At 38.9% G+C, this 16,997-nt stretch overlaps 2 protein-coding genes across 2 annotated transcripts; one reads left to right on the top strand and one right to left on the bottom strand.

The window, feature by feature from the left end:
• Window positions 1–9,002: 9,002 nt before the first annotated feature.
• On the top strand, window positions 9,003–10,780 carry LOC113222491 (TERF1-interacting nuclear factor 2-like). The gene is given in 4 exon segments (XM_026452148.2): window positions 9,003–9,210; window positions 9,213–9,498; window positions 9,500–10,352; window positions 10,486–10,780. Coding segments are annotated over 4 exon segments (1,350 nt in total). The 5' UTR covers window positions 9,003–9,134; the 3' UTR covers window positions 10,621–10,780.
• Window positions 10,781–11,176: 396 nt separating this feature from the next.
• Window positions 11,177–13,721, bottom strand: LOC113222490 (GMP reductase 2-like). Its single transcript, XM_026452147.2, has 5 exons — window positions 13,544–13,721; window positions 13,347–13,453; window positions 12,829–12,871; window positions 11,994–12,153; window positions 11,177–11,809 (listed from the first exon to the last, which is right to left on the bottom strand). The coding sequence occupies exons 1-5, from the start codon at window positions 13,599–13,601 to the stop codon at window positions 11,620–11,622; spliced, it is 558 nt and encodes a 185-aa protein (XP_026307932.1). The 5' UTR covers window positions 13,602–13,721; the 3' UTR covers window positions 11,177–11,619.
• Between the last annotated feature and the right edge of the window lie 3,276 nt (window positions 13,722–16,997).

Genomic DNA, 16,997 nt, shown 5'->3' with positions numbered 1-16,997 from the left:
TAATGACCAAAACTGCAATTATCTTTGCACCAACCTAATAGTATATGTGCTATGAGCACTGCCATAAACTTCAATATGTGCCTTGTTAAATATTAAGTAGCTGCTAAAGAAAAATTATTTTCTCTATATATATCTATATCAATCTATCTATACACACACACACACACACGCACACACACGAACACAATGATTTTACTATAGGAAGAACAAATGATTCAGTAAGCACTTGGGCATCCATCATGGAATTTAAGAAATAGAACATTTAAGGTATCCTTTGTGACTGCACTCCAATCCTATCCTTTTTCTTCCCTCCTTAGAATTAAACACTATCCTAAAATATGTGGTTATCATTCTCTTGTTATTCTTTATATTTTATCATAGTATTAATATTCCTAAATAACACAGTTTCATTTTTTATGTCATCAAACTTAAAGACACAAGTTTCCTGAATATATATAATATATATTATATTATACAAAATATGTATTAAATACTATATTATATATTATATATATTCAGGAAATCATACAATGTATATTCAGCAATGTGTTTTGTAACTTAATATTGTATTTCTTAATATTATATTTCTAAGATTTACTCTTGTTTTTACTAGCCATGATATAGTTTCAAAAAAACAGGAAATACTAGTGCAAAAACACACATAGGCTCAAAATAAAGGGATGGAGGAAACTGTACCAAGCAAACAGATAGCAAAAAAAGCAGGGGTTGCAATCCTAGTGTCTGATAAAAGAAATGTTAAATTAACAAAGATCAAAAAGACAAAGAAGGGCATTACATAATGATAAGGGGATCAATGCAGTAAGAAGAGCTAACTATCCTAAATATATATGCAGCCAATACAGGAGCACCCAGATTCAAAAAGGAAGTCCTTAGAGACCTTGAATTAGACTTAGGAGTTAAAGTGGGAGACTTTAACACCCCACTGTCAATATTAGACAAATCAACGAGACAGAAAATTAACAAGGATATTCAGGACTTGAACTCAGCTCTGGACCAAGCATGCATAATAGACATCTATAGAACTCTCCACCCCAAATCAACAGAAGATATATTCTTCTCAACACTACACCATACTTATTCTAAAATTGACCACAAAATTGGAAATAAAACACTCTTCAGCAATGCAAAAGAACAGAAATCATAATAAACAGTCTCTCAGACCACAGTGCAAACAAATTAGAACTCAGGACTAAGAAACTCACTCAAAACTGCACAACTACCCGGAAACTGAACAATCTGCTCCAGAATGACTACTGGGTAAATAATGAAATTAAGCCAGAAATAGATAAGTTCTTTGAAACCAATGAGAACAGAGACACAATGTACCAGAATCTCTGGGACACAGGTAAAGCAGTATTTAGAGGAAACATTTTAGCACTACATGCCCACAGGAGAAAGCAGGAAAGAGCTAAAATTGACACCCTAACATCACAATTAAAATAACTACAGAAGCAAGAGCAAACAAATTCAAAAGTTAGCAGAAGACAAGAAGCAACTAGGATCAGAGCAGAACTAAAAGAGACAGAGGCACAAAAATCCCTTAAAAAACTGAATGAATCCAGGAGTGGGTTTTTTTTGAAAAGATTAACAAAATAGATAGACTGCTAGCCAAACTAATAAAGAAGAAAACAGAGAATAATCCCAGAGACAATAAAAAATGATAAAGGAAATAGAACCACTGATCCCACAGAAATACAAACTACCATCAGATAATACTATAAACACCTCTATGCAAATAAACTAAAAAATCTAGAAGAAATGGATAAATTCCTGGACACATACACCCTCCCAAGACTAAACTAGGAAGAAGTAGAATTCGTGAATAGACCAATAACAAGTTATAAAGTTGAGGAAGTAAATAATAGCCTACCAATAAAAAAAAAGTCCAGGACCAGACAGATTCATAGTCAAATTCTACCAGATGTACAAAGAGGAGCTGGTACCATTCCTTCTGAAACTAATCCAAACAATAGGAAAAGAATGATTCCTTCTTAACCCATTTTATGAGGCCAGCATCATCCTGATACCAAAACCTGGCAGAGACACAGGAATAAAAGAAAACGTAAGGGCAATATCCCTGATGAACTTCGATGCAAAAATCCACAATAAAATACTGGCAAACTGAATACAGCAGCACATCAAAAAGCTTATCCACCACGATGAAGTTGGCTTCATCCCTGGGATGCAAGCCTGGTTCAACATATGCAAATCAATAAACATAATCCATCACATAAACAGAACCAGTGACAAAAACCACATGATTATCTCAATAGATGCAGAAAAGGCCTTCGACAAAATTCAACACCCCTTCATGCTAAAAACTCTCAATTAACTAGATATTGATGGAACATATCTAAAAATAATAACAGCTAATTATGACAAACCCACAGCCAATATCATACTTATAGGGCAAAAGTTGGAAGCATTCCCTTTGAAAACAGGCACAAGACAAGGATGACCTCTCCCACCACACCTATTCAACATAGTATTGGAAGTTCTGGCCAGAGCAATTAGGCAAGAGAAAAAAATAAAGGGTATTCAAATAGGAAGAGAGGAAGTCAAGTAGTCTCTGTTTGCAGATGACATGATTGTATATTTAGAAAACCCCATCGTCTCAGCCCAAAATCTCCTTAAGCTGATAAGCAACTTCAGCAAAGTCTCAGGATACAAAATCAGTGTGCAAAAGTCACAAGCATTCCTATACACCAATAATAGACAAACAGAGAGCCAAATCATGAGTGAACTCCCATTCACAACTGTTACAAAGAGAATAAAATATCTAGGAATACAACTTACAAGGGATGTGAAGGGCCTCTTCAAGGAGAACTACAAACCACTGCTCAAGGAAATAAGAGAGGACACAAACAAATGGAAAAACATTTCATGCTCATGGATAGGAAGAATCAACATCGTGAAAATGGCCATACCTACCTTAAATTTTATATGGAACCAAAAACAGTCCATATAGCCAAAAAATCCTAAACAAAAAGAACAAAGCTGGAGGTATCACACTATCTAACTTTAAAGTATATTACAAGGTTACAGTAACCAAAGCAGAATTTTGCAGGTACCAAAACAGATATGTAGACCAACAGAACCAAGACCTCATAAACAATGCCACACATCTACAACCATCTGATCTTTGACAAACCTGACAAAAACAAGCAATGGGGAAATGATTTCCTATTTAATAAATAGTGTTAGGAAAACTGGCTAGCCATATTCAAAAAACTGAAACTGGACCCCTTCCTTACACCTTATACAAAAATTAACTCGAGATGGATTAAAGACTTAAGCTAAGACCTAAAACTATAAAAACCCTAGAAGAAAACCTAGGCAACACCATTCAGGACACAGGCATGGGCAAAGACTTCATGACTAAAACACCGAAAGCAATGGCAACAAAAGCCACAATAGACAAATGGGATCTAATTAAACTAAAGAGCTTCTGTACAGCAAAAGAAACTACCATCAGAGTGAACAGGCAACCTACAGAATGGGAGAAAATTTATGCAGTCTATCCATCCAACAAAGGGCTAATATCCAGAATCTACAAAGAACTTAAACAAATTTATAAGAAAAAACAACCCCATCAAAAAGTGGGTGAACGATATGAACAGACACTTCTCAAAAGAAGACACTTATATGGCTAGCAAACATATGAAAAAAAGCTCATCATCACTGGTCATTAGAATAATGCAAATCAAAACCACAATGAGATACCATCTCAGACCAGTTAGAATAGTGATCATTAAAAAGTCAGGAAACAACAGATGCTGGAGAGGGTGTGGAGAAATAGGAACACTTTTACACTGTTGGTGGGAGTGAAAATACTATACTTTAATCACAAAATAGCAATATGATAAACTGTGTACTTCCAAATTTTTTGAAAGAAGTAGAAAATTTAGCCCAAAGGCTGGATTTTCAGCAATAATTCACAGAAAAACCCTGCTAAACTGGCTCACCAAGAGAGTAGCTACTTGTGTCACAAATGGAAAGAAAAATAATTTAAAAATATATAGCACTAGAACTCTTGGTTCCAGAAACACACTATTCAGTTATAATTTAGAGATTAGGAAGTCAGTTCTGTAGCTGTTTCTTGACACCCACAAAGTTAATGATGGTCATTTGAATGCTTATAAAAGAACTCAACATATCAATGGCTGTGCTGGCTAACATCAACAACCAAAGTTTGAGGAAGCTGAATCCTTCACTTCTATTCAAATGTCTGCTATGAGAATACATATAATTAGTAGAACCTAATTCATACAAGAACGGTTACTGTGTAGAAGTCTGAGATGCATAGCTTTTAGTTGATCAGCATCTGAACTTCAGGAATGAGTATTAGAATGAATTTATAAAATAATTAAATGCTAAATATGAAAACTTTTATGCTAAATTTTAACTGACAACATTAAAATAGAGATATTTGGCTAATACAAACTGATTTCACTGATTAATCGTTACAAATAATTTAACAAGAGAGATGCTTTATTGTGTAATGTGGACTGTATGGAATTTTTTAGTTGTTTAATAACAAGACTAAGCAAAAATAAGGTATCTGGAGACATCATATTATCTGACTTCCAACTATACATTAAGGCCATAGTCACCAAACAGCATGATATTGGTATAAAAATAGGCACAGAGACCAGTGGAACAGAATAGACAACCTGGAAATAAACCCAAATGCAGCCAATTGATCTTTGACAAAGTAAACAAAAACATAAGGTGAGGAAAGGACACCCTATTCAACAAATGGCCACATGTAGCAGAATGTAACTGAATTCTCATCTCTTACCTTATACAAAAATCAATTCAAGATGGATCAAGGACTTAAACCTAAGACTTGAAGCTTTAAAAATTATGGAAGACAGCATCAGAAAAAAATTCTAGACATTGGTTTAGGCAAGGATTTTATAAACAAGAACCCAAAAGCAAATGCGATAAAAATAAAGATAAATAGGTGGGATTTAATTAAACTAAAGAGCTTTTGCACAACAAAAAGAACAGTCAGCAGAGTAAACAAGCAACCCACAGAGTAGGAGGAAATCTTCACAATCTGTACATCTGACAAAGAACTAGTATTCTGAATCTAAAACAAACTCAAACAAATTAGCAAGAAGAAGAAAAAAAACAACAACAAAATCCCATCAAAAAGTGGGCTAAGGACACGAATAGACAATTCTCAAAAGAAGATACACAAATGGCCAACAAACATATGAAAACATGCCCAACATCACTAATGATCAGGGAAATGCAAATCAAAACCACAATGCAATACCACCTTACTCCTGCAAGAATGGCCATAATCAAAAAATCAATACATAATAAATGTTGGCATGGATGCAATGAAAAGAGAATACTTCTACACTGCTGGTGGGAATGTAAACTGGTACAACCACTGTGGAAAAGAGTGTGGATATTCTTTAAAGAACTAAAAGTAGAACTACCATTTGATCCAGCAATCCCACTACTGGGTATCTACCCAGAGGAAAAGAAGTCATTATACAAAAAAGATACTTGCACATGAATGTTTGTAGCAACACAATTCACGATTGCAAAAATGTAGAACCAACCCAAACGCCCATCAATCAAAAAGCAGATAAAGAAACCGTGGTACATATATATGATGGAATACTACTCAGCCATGTTGGAAATAAGAGCTTGGAGATGAAAAGAAAATGAGCATTCAAATAAAGGATTTCTCAGCAACGCAATTTTCCTTCTGCAGAAGGGTGCTGCTTGCTCTTCTGGCCACTGCGAGAGCACACTGATCAAAGGAGAGAAGGGGTTTTTATCCATAACACAGCCAGTCCCTGCTACTGTGTTCGGTCCCCATTGGCGGGAGTCAGACTGCACAATCTAAGCTGACCCTGATTGGGTACTTCAAATGGAACAGGGATGGGGGCTACAGCAACGGGAAGAGCAATTTTGGAACTAAGGGTGCCAAATAAGGAACAGATATGGGTTACAGATTGGGAACGGGTGCGGGTTACAGATTGGGAACGGATATGAAACGGATGTGGGTTACAGATTGGGAACAGCTGGAAGGTTGTTTACCATAACTAGGGGCAAAGAGGCAAGGAAGTTAGCCTTTGAAAATAGAAAACAAGGAAGGAGGGAGTTGAACAAGCAAAACCTTTAAAGAGGAACTCACTGTATCGAACAGTCATAAAAAAGAATGAATTAATGACATTCACAACAACCTGGATGGTATTGGAGACTTATTCTAAGTGAAGCAACTCAGGAATGGAAAACCAACGTTGTATGTTTTCACTCATAAGTGGGAGATAAACTATGAGGATGCAAAGGTATAACAATGACACCATGGACTTTGGGGACTCAGGGGGAAAGGGTGGGAAGGGAGTGAAGGATAAAAGACTACAAACTGGGTTCAGTGTATACTGCTCGGGTGAACGATGCACCAAAATCTCACAAATCACCACTAAAGATCTTACTCATGTAACCAAATACCACCTGTTTTCCAAAAACCTATGGGAAAAAATATTAAAAGAAAAGTAGCTGTAAAGAGAAAAAAAAAATGAATCTAAACAGAATCACACCTCCAGATATTACTGTGAGTACAGGAAATTACAGGGATAAAAGAACAAGGTAACCAACACCACAAGGAAGTAAGCAGGTCGATCCAGAATTTGGAATGTACTACAGAATCAGTAACCCAATTATTTATCAAAATATGGATTACACCAAAAAGGGAGGGATTTATATAGACTAAAATAGATGGTAGAGACATAACAACCTAATACAAACAAGTCTATTGTAAAAAATAAAGCTGTTTTTCCTACAGAATTATATGTTTTAAAATGATTAACTTTATGATATATTAATTGTATCTCAATAAAGTTGTTATTTTAAGACGTTTTTAAATGAAAATTGTGGAAATATAAATTTGACCTCGGTATTTTATGATACTAAATGATCATTGTTAATTCTATGTGCTCTAATGGCACAGCGGCTACATTAAGATGCCTATATCAATTAAAATGTACCATATTGCTTTTCTATTGCTACATACCAAATTATTACAAATATAGCAGCTTTAGCTGAATGCTGAGAGGCAATACCCTTAGCTTCCTAAAAGTCTTCTGATGTGGTTAAGATCTATGTGATACACAATCTCTTAAAAGAAAATTTTGTGTGACTGAGTATTCTGAACTTTTTATCTTTTTGAGATTTTACTAAAAGGTTGTAAAGCCACATTCTCAAATTTTTAGCTAAATCACAGTTTTTGAAGCAAATTCTTAATTTTAGCATCTTTTGCCTTCTACATAGACTAAGAATCTCTCAAAAAATCAAGTTCTCATTCCTTTTTGTTTAATAGTTCTTCCCTCAATTTATCTCCCTTGTTTTACATTTTAAGTAGCAAAAAATCAGGCTTTTTCATCAACACTTTGCTTGCAAATCTCCTAGGCAAAATATTCAAGTTCATTGTTAACAAATTCTACTTTACACATAACTGCAGAAAAAAAAAATGCTAAGGTTTCTGGTACTACCTAACAAAGATCTTTCTACATCCAGTTTCTAATAACATGTGCCACACTTGATTCTGAGCAATCCCTGCCAGATTTCTACTAACACTTTGTCAAAGATGAATTAGGATTTCTGGAAAACAATTTAGGCTTTCCTCTATCTTGCTTCTCAATTTTTATCCAGCTTCTGTTTACTGCACAATTCAAAAACCACTTCTACATTTTAAATATTTGTTATAGCAACACACCACTCCCCAGTACTAAGTTTGTATTAGATCTACATTGCTGTATAACAAAGGACCGACCACAAACTTAGTGGCTTGAAGCAACAACCATTTATTAGCTCACAATTTTATAAATTATAAATATCGGTATAGTACAGCTGGATTAATTTGTTCAAGAGTTCTTTCTACTGAAAATAATGTATTATCAGAACTGTATTACTGTTTCATGGTTCTGAGGAATAATTATTTCCAAGTGTATTCAGGCTGTTGGCAGAATTTCGTTCCACGTGGTTGCATAACTGAGGCTCCAGGTTCCTTCTGATCATCAGCCAGATATCACACTCAGATCCAAGAAGACTCCTGTATTTCACACAATGTAAACCCCTCAATCTTGCAAGTGAGCAACAGAGAATATACTTAGTGTATAATCCACTCTTTTAATCATTTTTACTACTGAAATGATCATATCTCCCAAGTCCTTTCAAATAATTGGACAGTCTTCCAGTAATCAGACTTTTTCTGATAACTATAAAGTGAAGACTACAGTAAATACCTAACTCTTCAATGCCCAGAAACTGAAGAACATCTACTAGCATTGATGCCATCCAAAAAACCAAGACCTTATCAAATGAACTAAATAAGGCACCAGGTGCCAATCTTGGAGAAACAAAGATATGTGAGCATGCAGACAGAGAATTCAAAATAGCTGTGTTTAGAAAATTCAATAAATTTAAGATAACAAAGAGAAGAAATTCAGAATTCTATCAAATAAATTTTACAAGAATATTGAAATAATTTAAAAGGATCAAGCAGAAATTCTAGAGCTAAAAATGCAATTGCCATACTGAAGAATGCATCAGAGTTCTTTAATAGCAGAACTGATTAAGCAGAAGGAAGAATTAGTGACTTTAAAGACAGGCTATTTAAAAACACAAAGTCAAAGGAGACAAAAGAAAAAAAATGAAGCACACCTAAAGGATCTAGAAAATTGCCTCAAAAGGACAAACCATAAGCTATTGGCCTTAGAGTGGTGGTATAAAAAGAGATAAAAGTAGCTCTTACCGCCCTTTTCCGGAGCAAGGAAAGCTAGTAGCGGAGCCGGAAGTGAGGCACCCTCGGGCTCCAGACAGAGGCGGCGTTTAAAGCTGAGCGACCCAGTACCACTGGGACGGCCAGCTTTTCCACTCAGGCTCCTCCAGCCCGAGCCAGAAGACCCCCTCCCCCAGAATTCTGGGGGTCTATGGAAGGGAGCCGAGTCGGATCCCGAGGTACCCAGAGCCGACAAACCGGAGCCACAGAGTGTTGCCAGAAGCCCCGCCCCTAGGAGTGATCGGAAAGCCTCACCCATCCGGGTGAGGAACCTGGAGGGACCGCCTCAGGGCGGAGCCCGCCGACCATGGCTACGCCCCCGGGGGCCGGTCCTGCAGCTCTACGCTTCGCCGCCGCAGTTAGCCGGCATGTTGTGAGCGGACGCGTGTGGAACATTTTCCCCGAGTTCTGCAGTTTCTGCGATCTCTGCGCGCTGTTGCCCCTGGCTTGGTTCGCTGCCGGCACCACGAACGCCTTTGTATGGGCCTAAAGGCCTAGGTGGTGGTGGAGCTGATCCTGCAGGGCCGGCCTTGGGCCCAAGTCCTGAAAACCCTGAATCACCACTTTCCAGAATCTGGACCTATAGTGTGGGATCCCAAGGCTACAAAGCAGGATCTGAGGAAGATTTTGGAGGCACAGGAGACTTTTTACCAACAGGTGAAGCAGCTGTCAGGCTCCTGTGGATTTGGCCTCCAATCTGCAGGAACTTGAACAAGAATATGGGGAACCCTTTCTGGCTGCCATGGAAAAGCTACTTTTTGAGTACTTCTGTCAGCTGGAGAAAGCACTGCCTACACCGCAGGCACAGCAGCTTCAGGATGTGCTGAGTTGGATGCAGCCTGGAGTCTCTATCACCTCTTCTTTTGCCTGGAGACAATATGGTGTGGACATGGGGTGGCCACTTCCAGAATGCTCTGTTACTGACTCAGTGAACCTGGCTGAGCCCATGGAACAGAATCCTCCTCAGCAACAAAGACTAGCACTCCACAATCCTCTGCCAAAAGCCAAGCCTGGCCCATGTCTTCCTCAGGGACCATCTTCAAGGACGCGCCTAGAACCTCTAGCTGGCCGCCACTTCAATCTGGCCCCTTTAGGCCGACGAAGAGTCCAGTCCCAATGGACGTCCACTAGGGGAGGCCATAAGGAGCGCCCCACAGTCATGCTGTTTCCCTTTAGGAATCTGGGCTCACCAACCCAGGTCATATCTAAGCCTGAGAGCAAGGAAGAACATGCGATATACACAGCAGACCTAGCTGTGGGCACAAGAGCAGCCTCCACTGGGAAGTCTAAGAGTCCATGCCAGACCCTGGGGGGAAGGGCTCTGAAGGAGAACGCAGTTGACTTGCCTGCCACAGAGCAAAAGGAGAATTGCTTGGATTGCTACATGGACCCCCTGAGACTATCATTATTACCTCCTAGGGCCAGGAAGCCAGTGTGTCCTCCATCTCTGTGCAGCTCCGTCATTACCATAGGGGACTTGGTTTTAGACTCTGATGAGGAAGAAAATGGCCAGGGGGAAGGAAAGGTGAGTAGGAAGAAGCAGAAACCTGGGGAAGGCGGATGGGTAGAACAGGACTGAGAGATCCACATGCTTCAGAATTCGGAGGGCTCAGGGAATGGTTTCAGATGGTAGGCTCTCCCTGCTCCCTTCTGTACAGGATTCTCTGGAAAACTATCAGAAGACAAAGTTTGACACCTTGATCCCCACTTTCTGTGAATACCTACCCTCTTCTGGCCACAGTGCCATGCCTGTTCCTTCCTATGACTGTAGAGACAGCTCTAGACCCCTGTGATAGAACTAAAATGCCCTTTGTACTCTGCCTGTCTCCTACCTCCTCAGCTCTGCAAGTCGTTTAGTAGGAATGAAGTGGAAGTCCAGGCTTGGATTGCCTGACTACACTGCTAAAAATATTTGTAATGCTTAATAATTAAACTTTGGATTTGTTAAAATACTGCCTTGATGTGAAGGAGGGGAATTAAGGTTTCCGTAAGGTCAGCATAGGCCATTCCTTAGAAACAGAACTGGCCCTTCCAAACTGGAAGGATCCCTTTGCCTTTTTTACTTCCCTTGCTAAGTATTGTTCAGCTATGCCTAAAAGGGTTAGCAAGGTTGAACGCCTGGAAGAGAAATGTCCTTTGGTATTCTGGAAATATGTGTCCTAATGCTAGAATATACTTTGTAAATTCTCATGCTGCCAGATTATCTGGGGGTGGTGGCACTAGAATGGAGATACTTCATGGGAATAATACTCATTGTTCTTGACCCCACTGGGTCAGTGCTGACCCTACCACCACCCACTCTGCAACAGCATCCAGATGCTAGCCTTGTACAGAAAGCCTCAGCATCTCTTTACAGTCAATGAGCTCTCTCTTTATTGAGGTATTTCAAATATACAAACACTTCAGAGCTTTTTAGATTAGTGAAGCAGATTAACAAAACATGATTCTAAAAGCCTGCCTTCTCTAGACCAAGGCCATGTAAGAGACTTATGTACCAATCAGCATCTTTTCCTTTTAATAATCTTCAGGATGTTGGGTCGCCAGATTCCCATTTGATTATCTTGCGTCATTTTCTCAGACTATTTTCTTCCTTGCTTCCTCCCCAGTGAGTGTCTTGGGCATTTTGTGTGTGCAGATAGAGAAGTACAGAGTTACTGCAGGAGCCCTCAGGAGTGAGACAACAGGAAATGACAAAGTAATACAGAGCTGCAGTAGCTGGGATGGGTGAGGAGCCCACTTGGGATGCCCCATGGTAGAGTACTGGTGCCTTGGGAGGGTAGAACTGCCCAGGTCTAGCGCGCCTCACTGAAGATTGGATTCACCTGCTGGGTGACTCGGATGAAGGTAGTTCTTCTGCTCAACTCTTTAAGCTTAGCTGCTCCCACGTAGGTACACGTAGAGCGGATCCCTCCTAGGATGTCTCGGATGGTATGTTCCACATCTCCTTTAAAAGGAACTTCTACTGTCTTTCCCTCGGAGGCTCTTAAAGTAGGAAAAACTTTATTATCTTCTCCTTCTGGATTCCTTAAGTCCAGGGACTTTTCCCTAGGCCCTAGCATTGAGCCCTGCTTCACCATGCTTCTCCTCAGAACTATACCATCCCCCTCTCAGCAGCCATGAGTTCTGCCTCCATACTATTACTAAGCTCCTGGGCCTCCACACATACCTGTACTCAGCCACGCCCCCAGCATACTTCTTCATGGCCATTTCAGAACTCATTCCATAGAAGAGCTTGTACTTCTTGCCATCCCTCTCGATGAGCTCACCACCTGACTCACTATGTCCAGCCAGCATGCCACCCAGCATCACGAAGTCAGCTCCTGCCCCTGCCACCATCATGGAGAGGGGAAAGAGATTAATCTGGCCAAGGTGTTCATATGGCCACCCTCAAAAGCAACTCATACCATATTCTCCATCCTGACAATGATCCCAGCATCTTCCTCGTTCTGCTTCCCTAGCTGACCCACAATCCATGCAGGTCTGATCTGCTCTGGCCTCTATTCCTCAGTGGGTATGATTTCCCCAAGATTTAAAAAAGAGCTTCTGGAGAGTCCTTGCCTGGCTTTCACTTTCTCCTTTTGCTGTTTTTACCATCATCGTCTGGTCATTTCATTTTACTGTGCCCAGCTAAGTAAGACTCATTTCATGTGTCCCAAGAGCAAAGATCCCCAACTTTAATGGGAGTAATGGTCTCCTGGGAAGCTGTGCAAAATGAAAAATGCAGATGTGCTGTCCCATTCCTCAGCACCTAATATTTTTAGGTATGGCTGGGGCTCAGGAGTCTGCACTGTGCAGCAATCTAGGAGATGGTCAGATGGCCCTGGCCCACACTTGGAATCTCAGATGTACCCTGCTGGCTGCCCCAGGTGATACCACAGACTTCAGAGTCACTAATTCATATTATGAAATAATCTGAATGACTTCCTGAGCCTCTCTTAGACCCTCAGAGGTGACTCATCCTCTTGTACAGAATCATCCTTCCGTGCCCTCAAGCTTCTTACCAAAAGCCTTGGCCACATCCCCAGGACAGCTGCAACCTCCATCCTGCAAAGTAAGGAGCACTATGAACACAACATGGATTTCCCAAGCCCTCAGCGATGTCCCAACAGCCCAACTCAAAGCCAACAAGAACCCGGGAATTCTTTTTTTTTTTGAGGTGGAGTCTTGCTCCGTCACCCAGGCTGGAGTGCAGTTGCACGATCCTGGCTCACTGCAAGCTCCGCCTCCCAGGTTCATGCCATTCTTCTGCCTCAGCCTCCCGAGTAGCTGGGAGTACAGGTGCCTGCCAACACGCTCGGCTAATTTTTTTGCATTTTTAGTAGAGACGGGGTTTCACCATGTTAGCCAGTATGGTCTCAATCTCCTGACCTCATGATCTGCTTGTCTCAGCCTCCCAAAGTGCTGGGATTACAGGCGTGAGCCACCGCGCCCGGCCAAACCCAGGAATTCTAATCCATCTCTGCCACCTCCATACCCTGCAGAAACCCAGCTCATACCCTACCCTGCCCTTGAGCCTTACTGAAATGATGTGGCCTTTGAGGCCATGAGCAGCATCTGCACACTCCATTACTGCACTGATCTGTGGATACCCCACTCCAGTTTTCTTCCGAGTAGTACACACAGAGCCTAGGAAGAACATGACAAGGTTGAGAATGACATGCTCCACAGGTGTTTGCCACTGAAGGGGTAGCCAGTGGCCCCAATGAACCAGCTTACCTGGCCCAGTTCCCACTTTGATGATGTCAGCCCCAGAAAGGATTAGCTCTTCTACCATCTCTCCTGTTACCACATTCCCTGCCTGAGACAGAGCAATTGAAATACAGCATCCTTAAGGCCAGAAACAGGAGGTCATGTATTGTCACATACAGTATGTGTGGACCGTGACTTTCCAACATTATTACAAAGAAAGGATACCTAGGTCCGCTCTACTGGGCCCTCTGAGGGCTTTTACACTAGCCACTTTAGAGAACCCTGCTCCCTACCCATTCCCCCAACACCAAGCCAAGGTAGGGGGTGAGTGGCCAATATCACCATTGAACCTAGGGTAAAGCCGAGGTCTATGATGCACTTTTCTAAGGCAACAAGGTGCTATGATCAACAGGGACACATGAAGTGTCATGGAGGAGCATTCAGTGAGGCAAAGGGAACTATTGGACCAGGCTCACATCTGATTTACAGTAGATTTAGCTCCCCTTCCTCAAGAGACCCAAACATATACTGTCCTTAAGCCATTCTGTCATAGAACCTGTCTGGCTTCAGGGAAGGCTAAAGACCCATTTGACCAGTTGTATTGGCTTTTGACGGTCAGTAGACACACCCCTCAATGCTGTGAAGAAAATGAGGGCCACTCTTATAAGCTTGTAAAAAGAATAAATCATTGTTCATGTGAAAAAAAAAAAGAGAGAGATAAAAGTAAAAGTAAAAAGTTTATTAAAAGGGATAATAGCAGAGAACTTCTGAAACCTAAAGAAAGATAACAATATCCAAGTATGAGAAGATTATAGAACCCCAAACAGATTGAACTGAAAGAAGACTACTTCATGCATTTACTAATCAAAATCCCAAAGGTCAAAGATAAATTAAAGATCCTAAAAGCATCAAGAGAAAAGAAACAGATAACACACAATGGAGCTCCAATATGTCTGGCAGCTGAGTTTTTAGTGGAAACCTTAGAGGTCAGGAGAGAGAGGCATGACATATTTAAAGTGCTCAAGAAAATATGCTTTTATCCTAGAATATTATATCTGGTAAAAATGTCCTTGAAACATGAAGGAGAAACATAGACTTTCCCAGACTAACAAAAATGGAGGAATTTTATCAATACCAGACCCATCCTACAAGAAATGATAGAAAGAGTACTTCAATCAGAAAGAAAAGACATTAATGAGAAACAAGTAATCACCTGAAGGTATAAAACTCACTGATAATAGTAAGCCCACATAAAAACACAGAATATTATAACACTGTAAGTGTGTTTTGTAAACTAATATTATCCTAAGTAGAAAGACAAAATGATCCACCAATCAAAAATAATTTCAAAAATTTTCAAGACATAGTCAATACAATAAGATATAAACAGAAACAACAAAATGTTAAAAAGTAAGGGGATAAAGTTAAGGCAAGCTTTTATTAGTTTTCTTATTGCTTGCCTGCTTGTTTATGCAAACAGTGTTAAGTTGTTATCAGGTTAAAATAATAAGATAATATTTGCAATAATAATAATAAGATAGTATTTGCAAGCCTCATAGTAACCTCAAACCAAAAAAAAAACATACAATTGGTAGACAAATAACAAAATTCAAGAATCTAATTCATATCACCCAAGAAAATCACCTTCACCAGAAGAAGGCAAGAATGAAAGAAAAAAGTAAAAGAATATCACAAAACAACCAGAAAACAAGTAACAAAATGGTGGAAGGTTTTACTTATTAATAATGACATTGAATATAAACGGACTAAATTCTCCAATCAAAAAACATGGACTGAGGGAACAGATGAGAAAACAGACCCATTGATATTTGCCTAAAAGAAACACACTCCACCTTTAAAGACACACCTAGACTAAAAGGGATGGAAAAAGACATTCCATGCCAATGGAAACAAAAACAGAGCAGGAATCCTTATACCCTATATCAGACTAAATAGATTTAAAAAAAGAAGAAGAGACAAAGAACAACACTATATAATGATAAAAGGGTCAATTAAACAAGAGAATATTACAGTTTTAAATATATATGCACCCAACACAGGAGCACCCAGATATATAAAGCAAATATTAATAGAGCTAAAGAGAGATACAGACTTCAATACAATAATAGATGGAGACTTCACGACCCCACTTTCGGCATTGGCCTTAAATCTTCCGGACCGAAAATCAACAAGAAAACTTTGGACTTAATCTGCACTGTAGACCAAATGAATCTAATAGATATTCACAGAATATTTCTTCCAAGAGTTGTAGAATACACATTATTTTCTACAACACATGGATCGTCCTCAATGCTAGACCATATGTTAGGTTACAAAACAAGTCTTAAAATATTAAAAATTATAGTAATATCAATGAAAAGCAAGAACCTAACTTATATTACCAGAGAAAATAATCTTCACTGAAAGAAGGCAGGAATGGTAGAAAAAAGGAAGAGAATACAACAAAATGACTAGAAAACAAATAACAAAATGGCAGATGTAAGTCTTTACTTATCAATAGTAACATTAAATCTTCTCTGACCACAATGGAATAAAACTAAAAATTAATAACAGGAGAAATTTTGGAAAATATACAAACCTATGAAAATAATCAATATGCGCCTGATTGACCAGTGTATAAATGAAAAAATTAAGAGTAAAATCAAAACATTTATTGAAACAAATGATAATGGAAACACAACCTATGGGATGCAACAAAAGCAGTACTAAGAAGGAAGTTTATAGTGTTTATGTCAAAAAAAAAAAAAGGAAAAACATCTAATAAACTAATGATCCATTTTAAAGAACTACAAAAGCAAGAGCAAACCAAACCTAAAATTAATAGAGGAAAGAAAAAAAATAAGTATCAGAGAAAAAATAAATGAAATTAAAGTAAAAAAAAGTACAAAACATCAATAAAACACAAAGTTGTTTTCTTTTGAAAGTTAAACAAAATTGACAAATCTTTAGCAAGACTTAGTAAAAAAAAGAGAAGATCTGAATAAATAAAATCAGAAATGAAAAAGAAGAAATTGAAACTGATACTGCAGAAATTCAAAATATAATAAATGGCTAATATGAACAACTATACGCTGACCAATCGGAAAATCTAGATCAGAAAAATTTATTACAACCTACCAAGATTGAACCAGGAAGAGGTTCAAAACTTGTACAGACCAATAACAAGTGATGAGGTCAGAGCATTAATAAAACATCTTCAAGTGAAGGAAAGCCTGGTACCTGATGGCTTCACTGCTGAATTCTACCAAACATTTAAAGAACTAATACCAATCCTACTAAAACTATTCCAGAAAATAGAGCAGGAAGGAATACTTCCCAACTTTTTATGTATGCGACCAATATTACCCTGATACCAAAGCCAGACAGAGACAAAACAAAATAATAATAATAATAATAATAATAATAATAATAATAAGAAGAAGAAGAAGAAGAAGAAGAAGAAGAAGAAGAAGAAGAAGAA

Source organism: Piliocolobus tephrosceles, chromosome 12 (genome assembly GCF_002776525.5).
Source record: "Piliocolobus tephrosceles isolate RC106 chromosome 12, ASM277652v3, whole genome shotgun sequence".
NCBI classification, from domain to species: Eukaryota; Metazoa; Chordata; class Mammalia; order Primates; family Cercopithecidae; genus Piliocolobus; species Piliocolobus tephrosceles.
Note: the sequence above shows the minus strand (reverse complement) of the source record. Positions and strands in the feature narration are given on the sequence as shown.

Bases quoted from the DNA above. Each gene is read 5' to 3' on its own strand.
- LOC113222490 (XM_026452147.2), bottom strand. From the start codon at position 13,601: ATGGTAGAAGAGCTAATCCTTTCTGGGGCTGACATCATCAAAGTGGGA. The intron at 13,454-13,543 runs GTAAGCTGGTTC...TGTTCTTCCTAG, and splicing joins CAAAGTGGGAACTGGGCCAG to GCTCTGTGTGTACTACTCGG. The intron at 12,154-12,828 runs GTAAGAAGCTTG...TGATGGTGGCAG, and splicing joins GGATGTGGCCAAGGCTTTTG to GGGCAGGAGCTGACTTCGTG.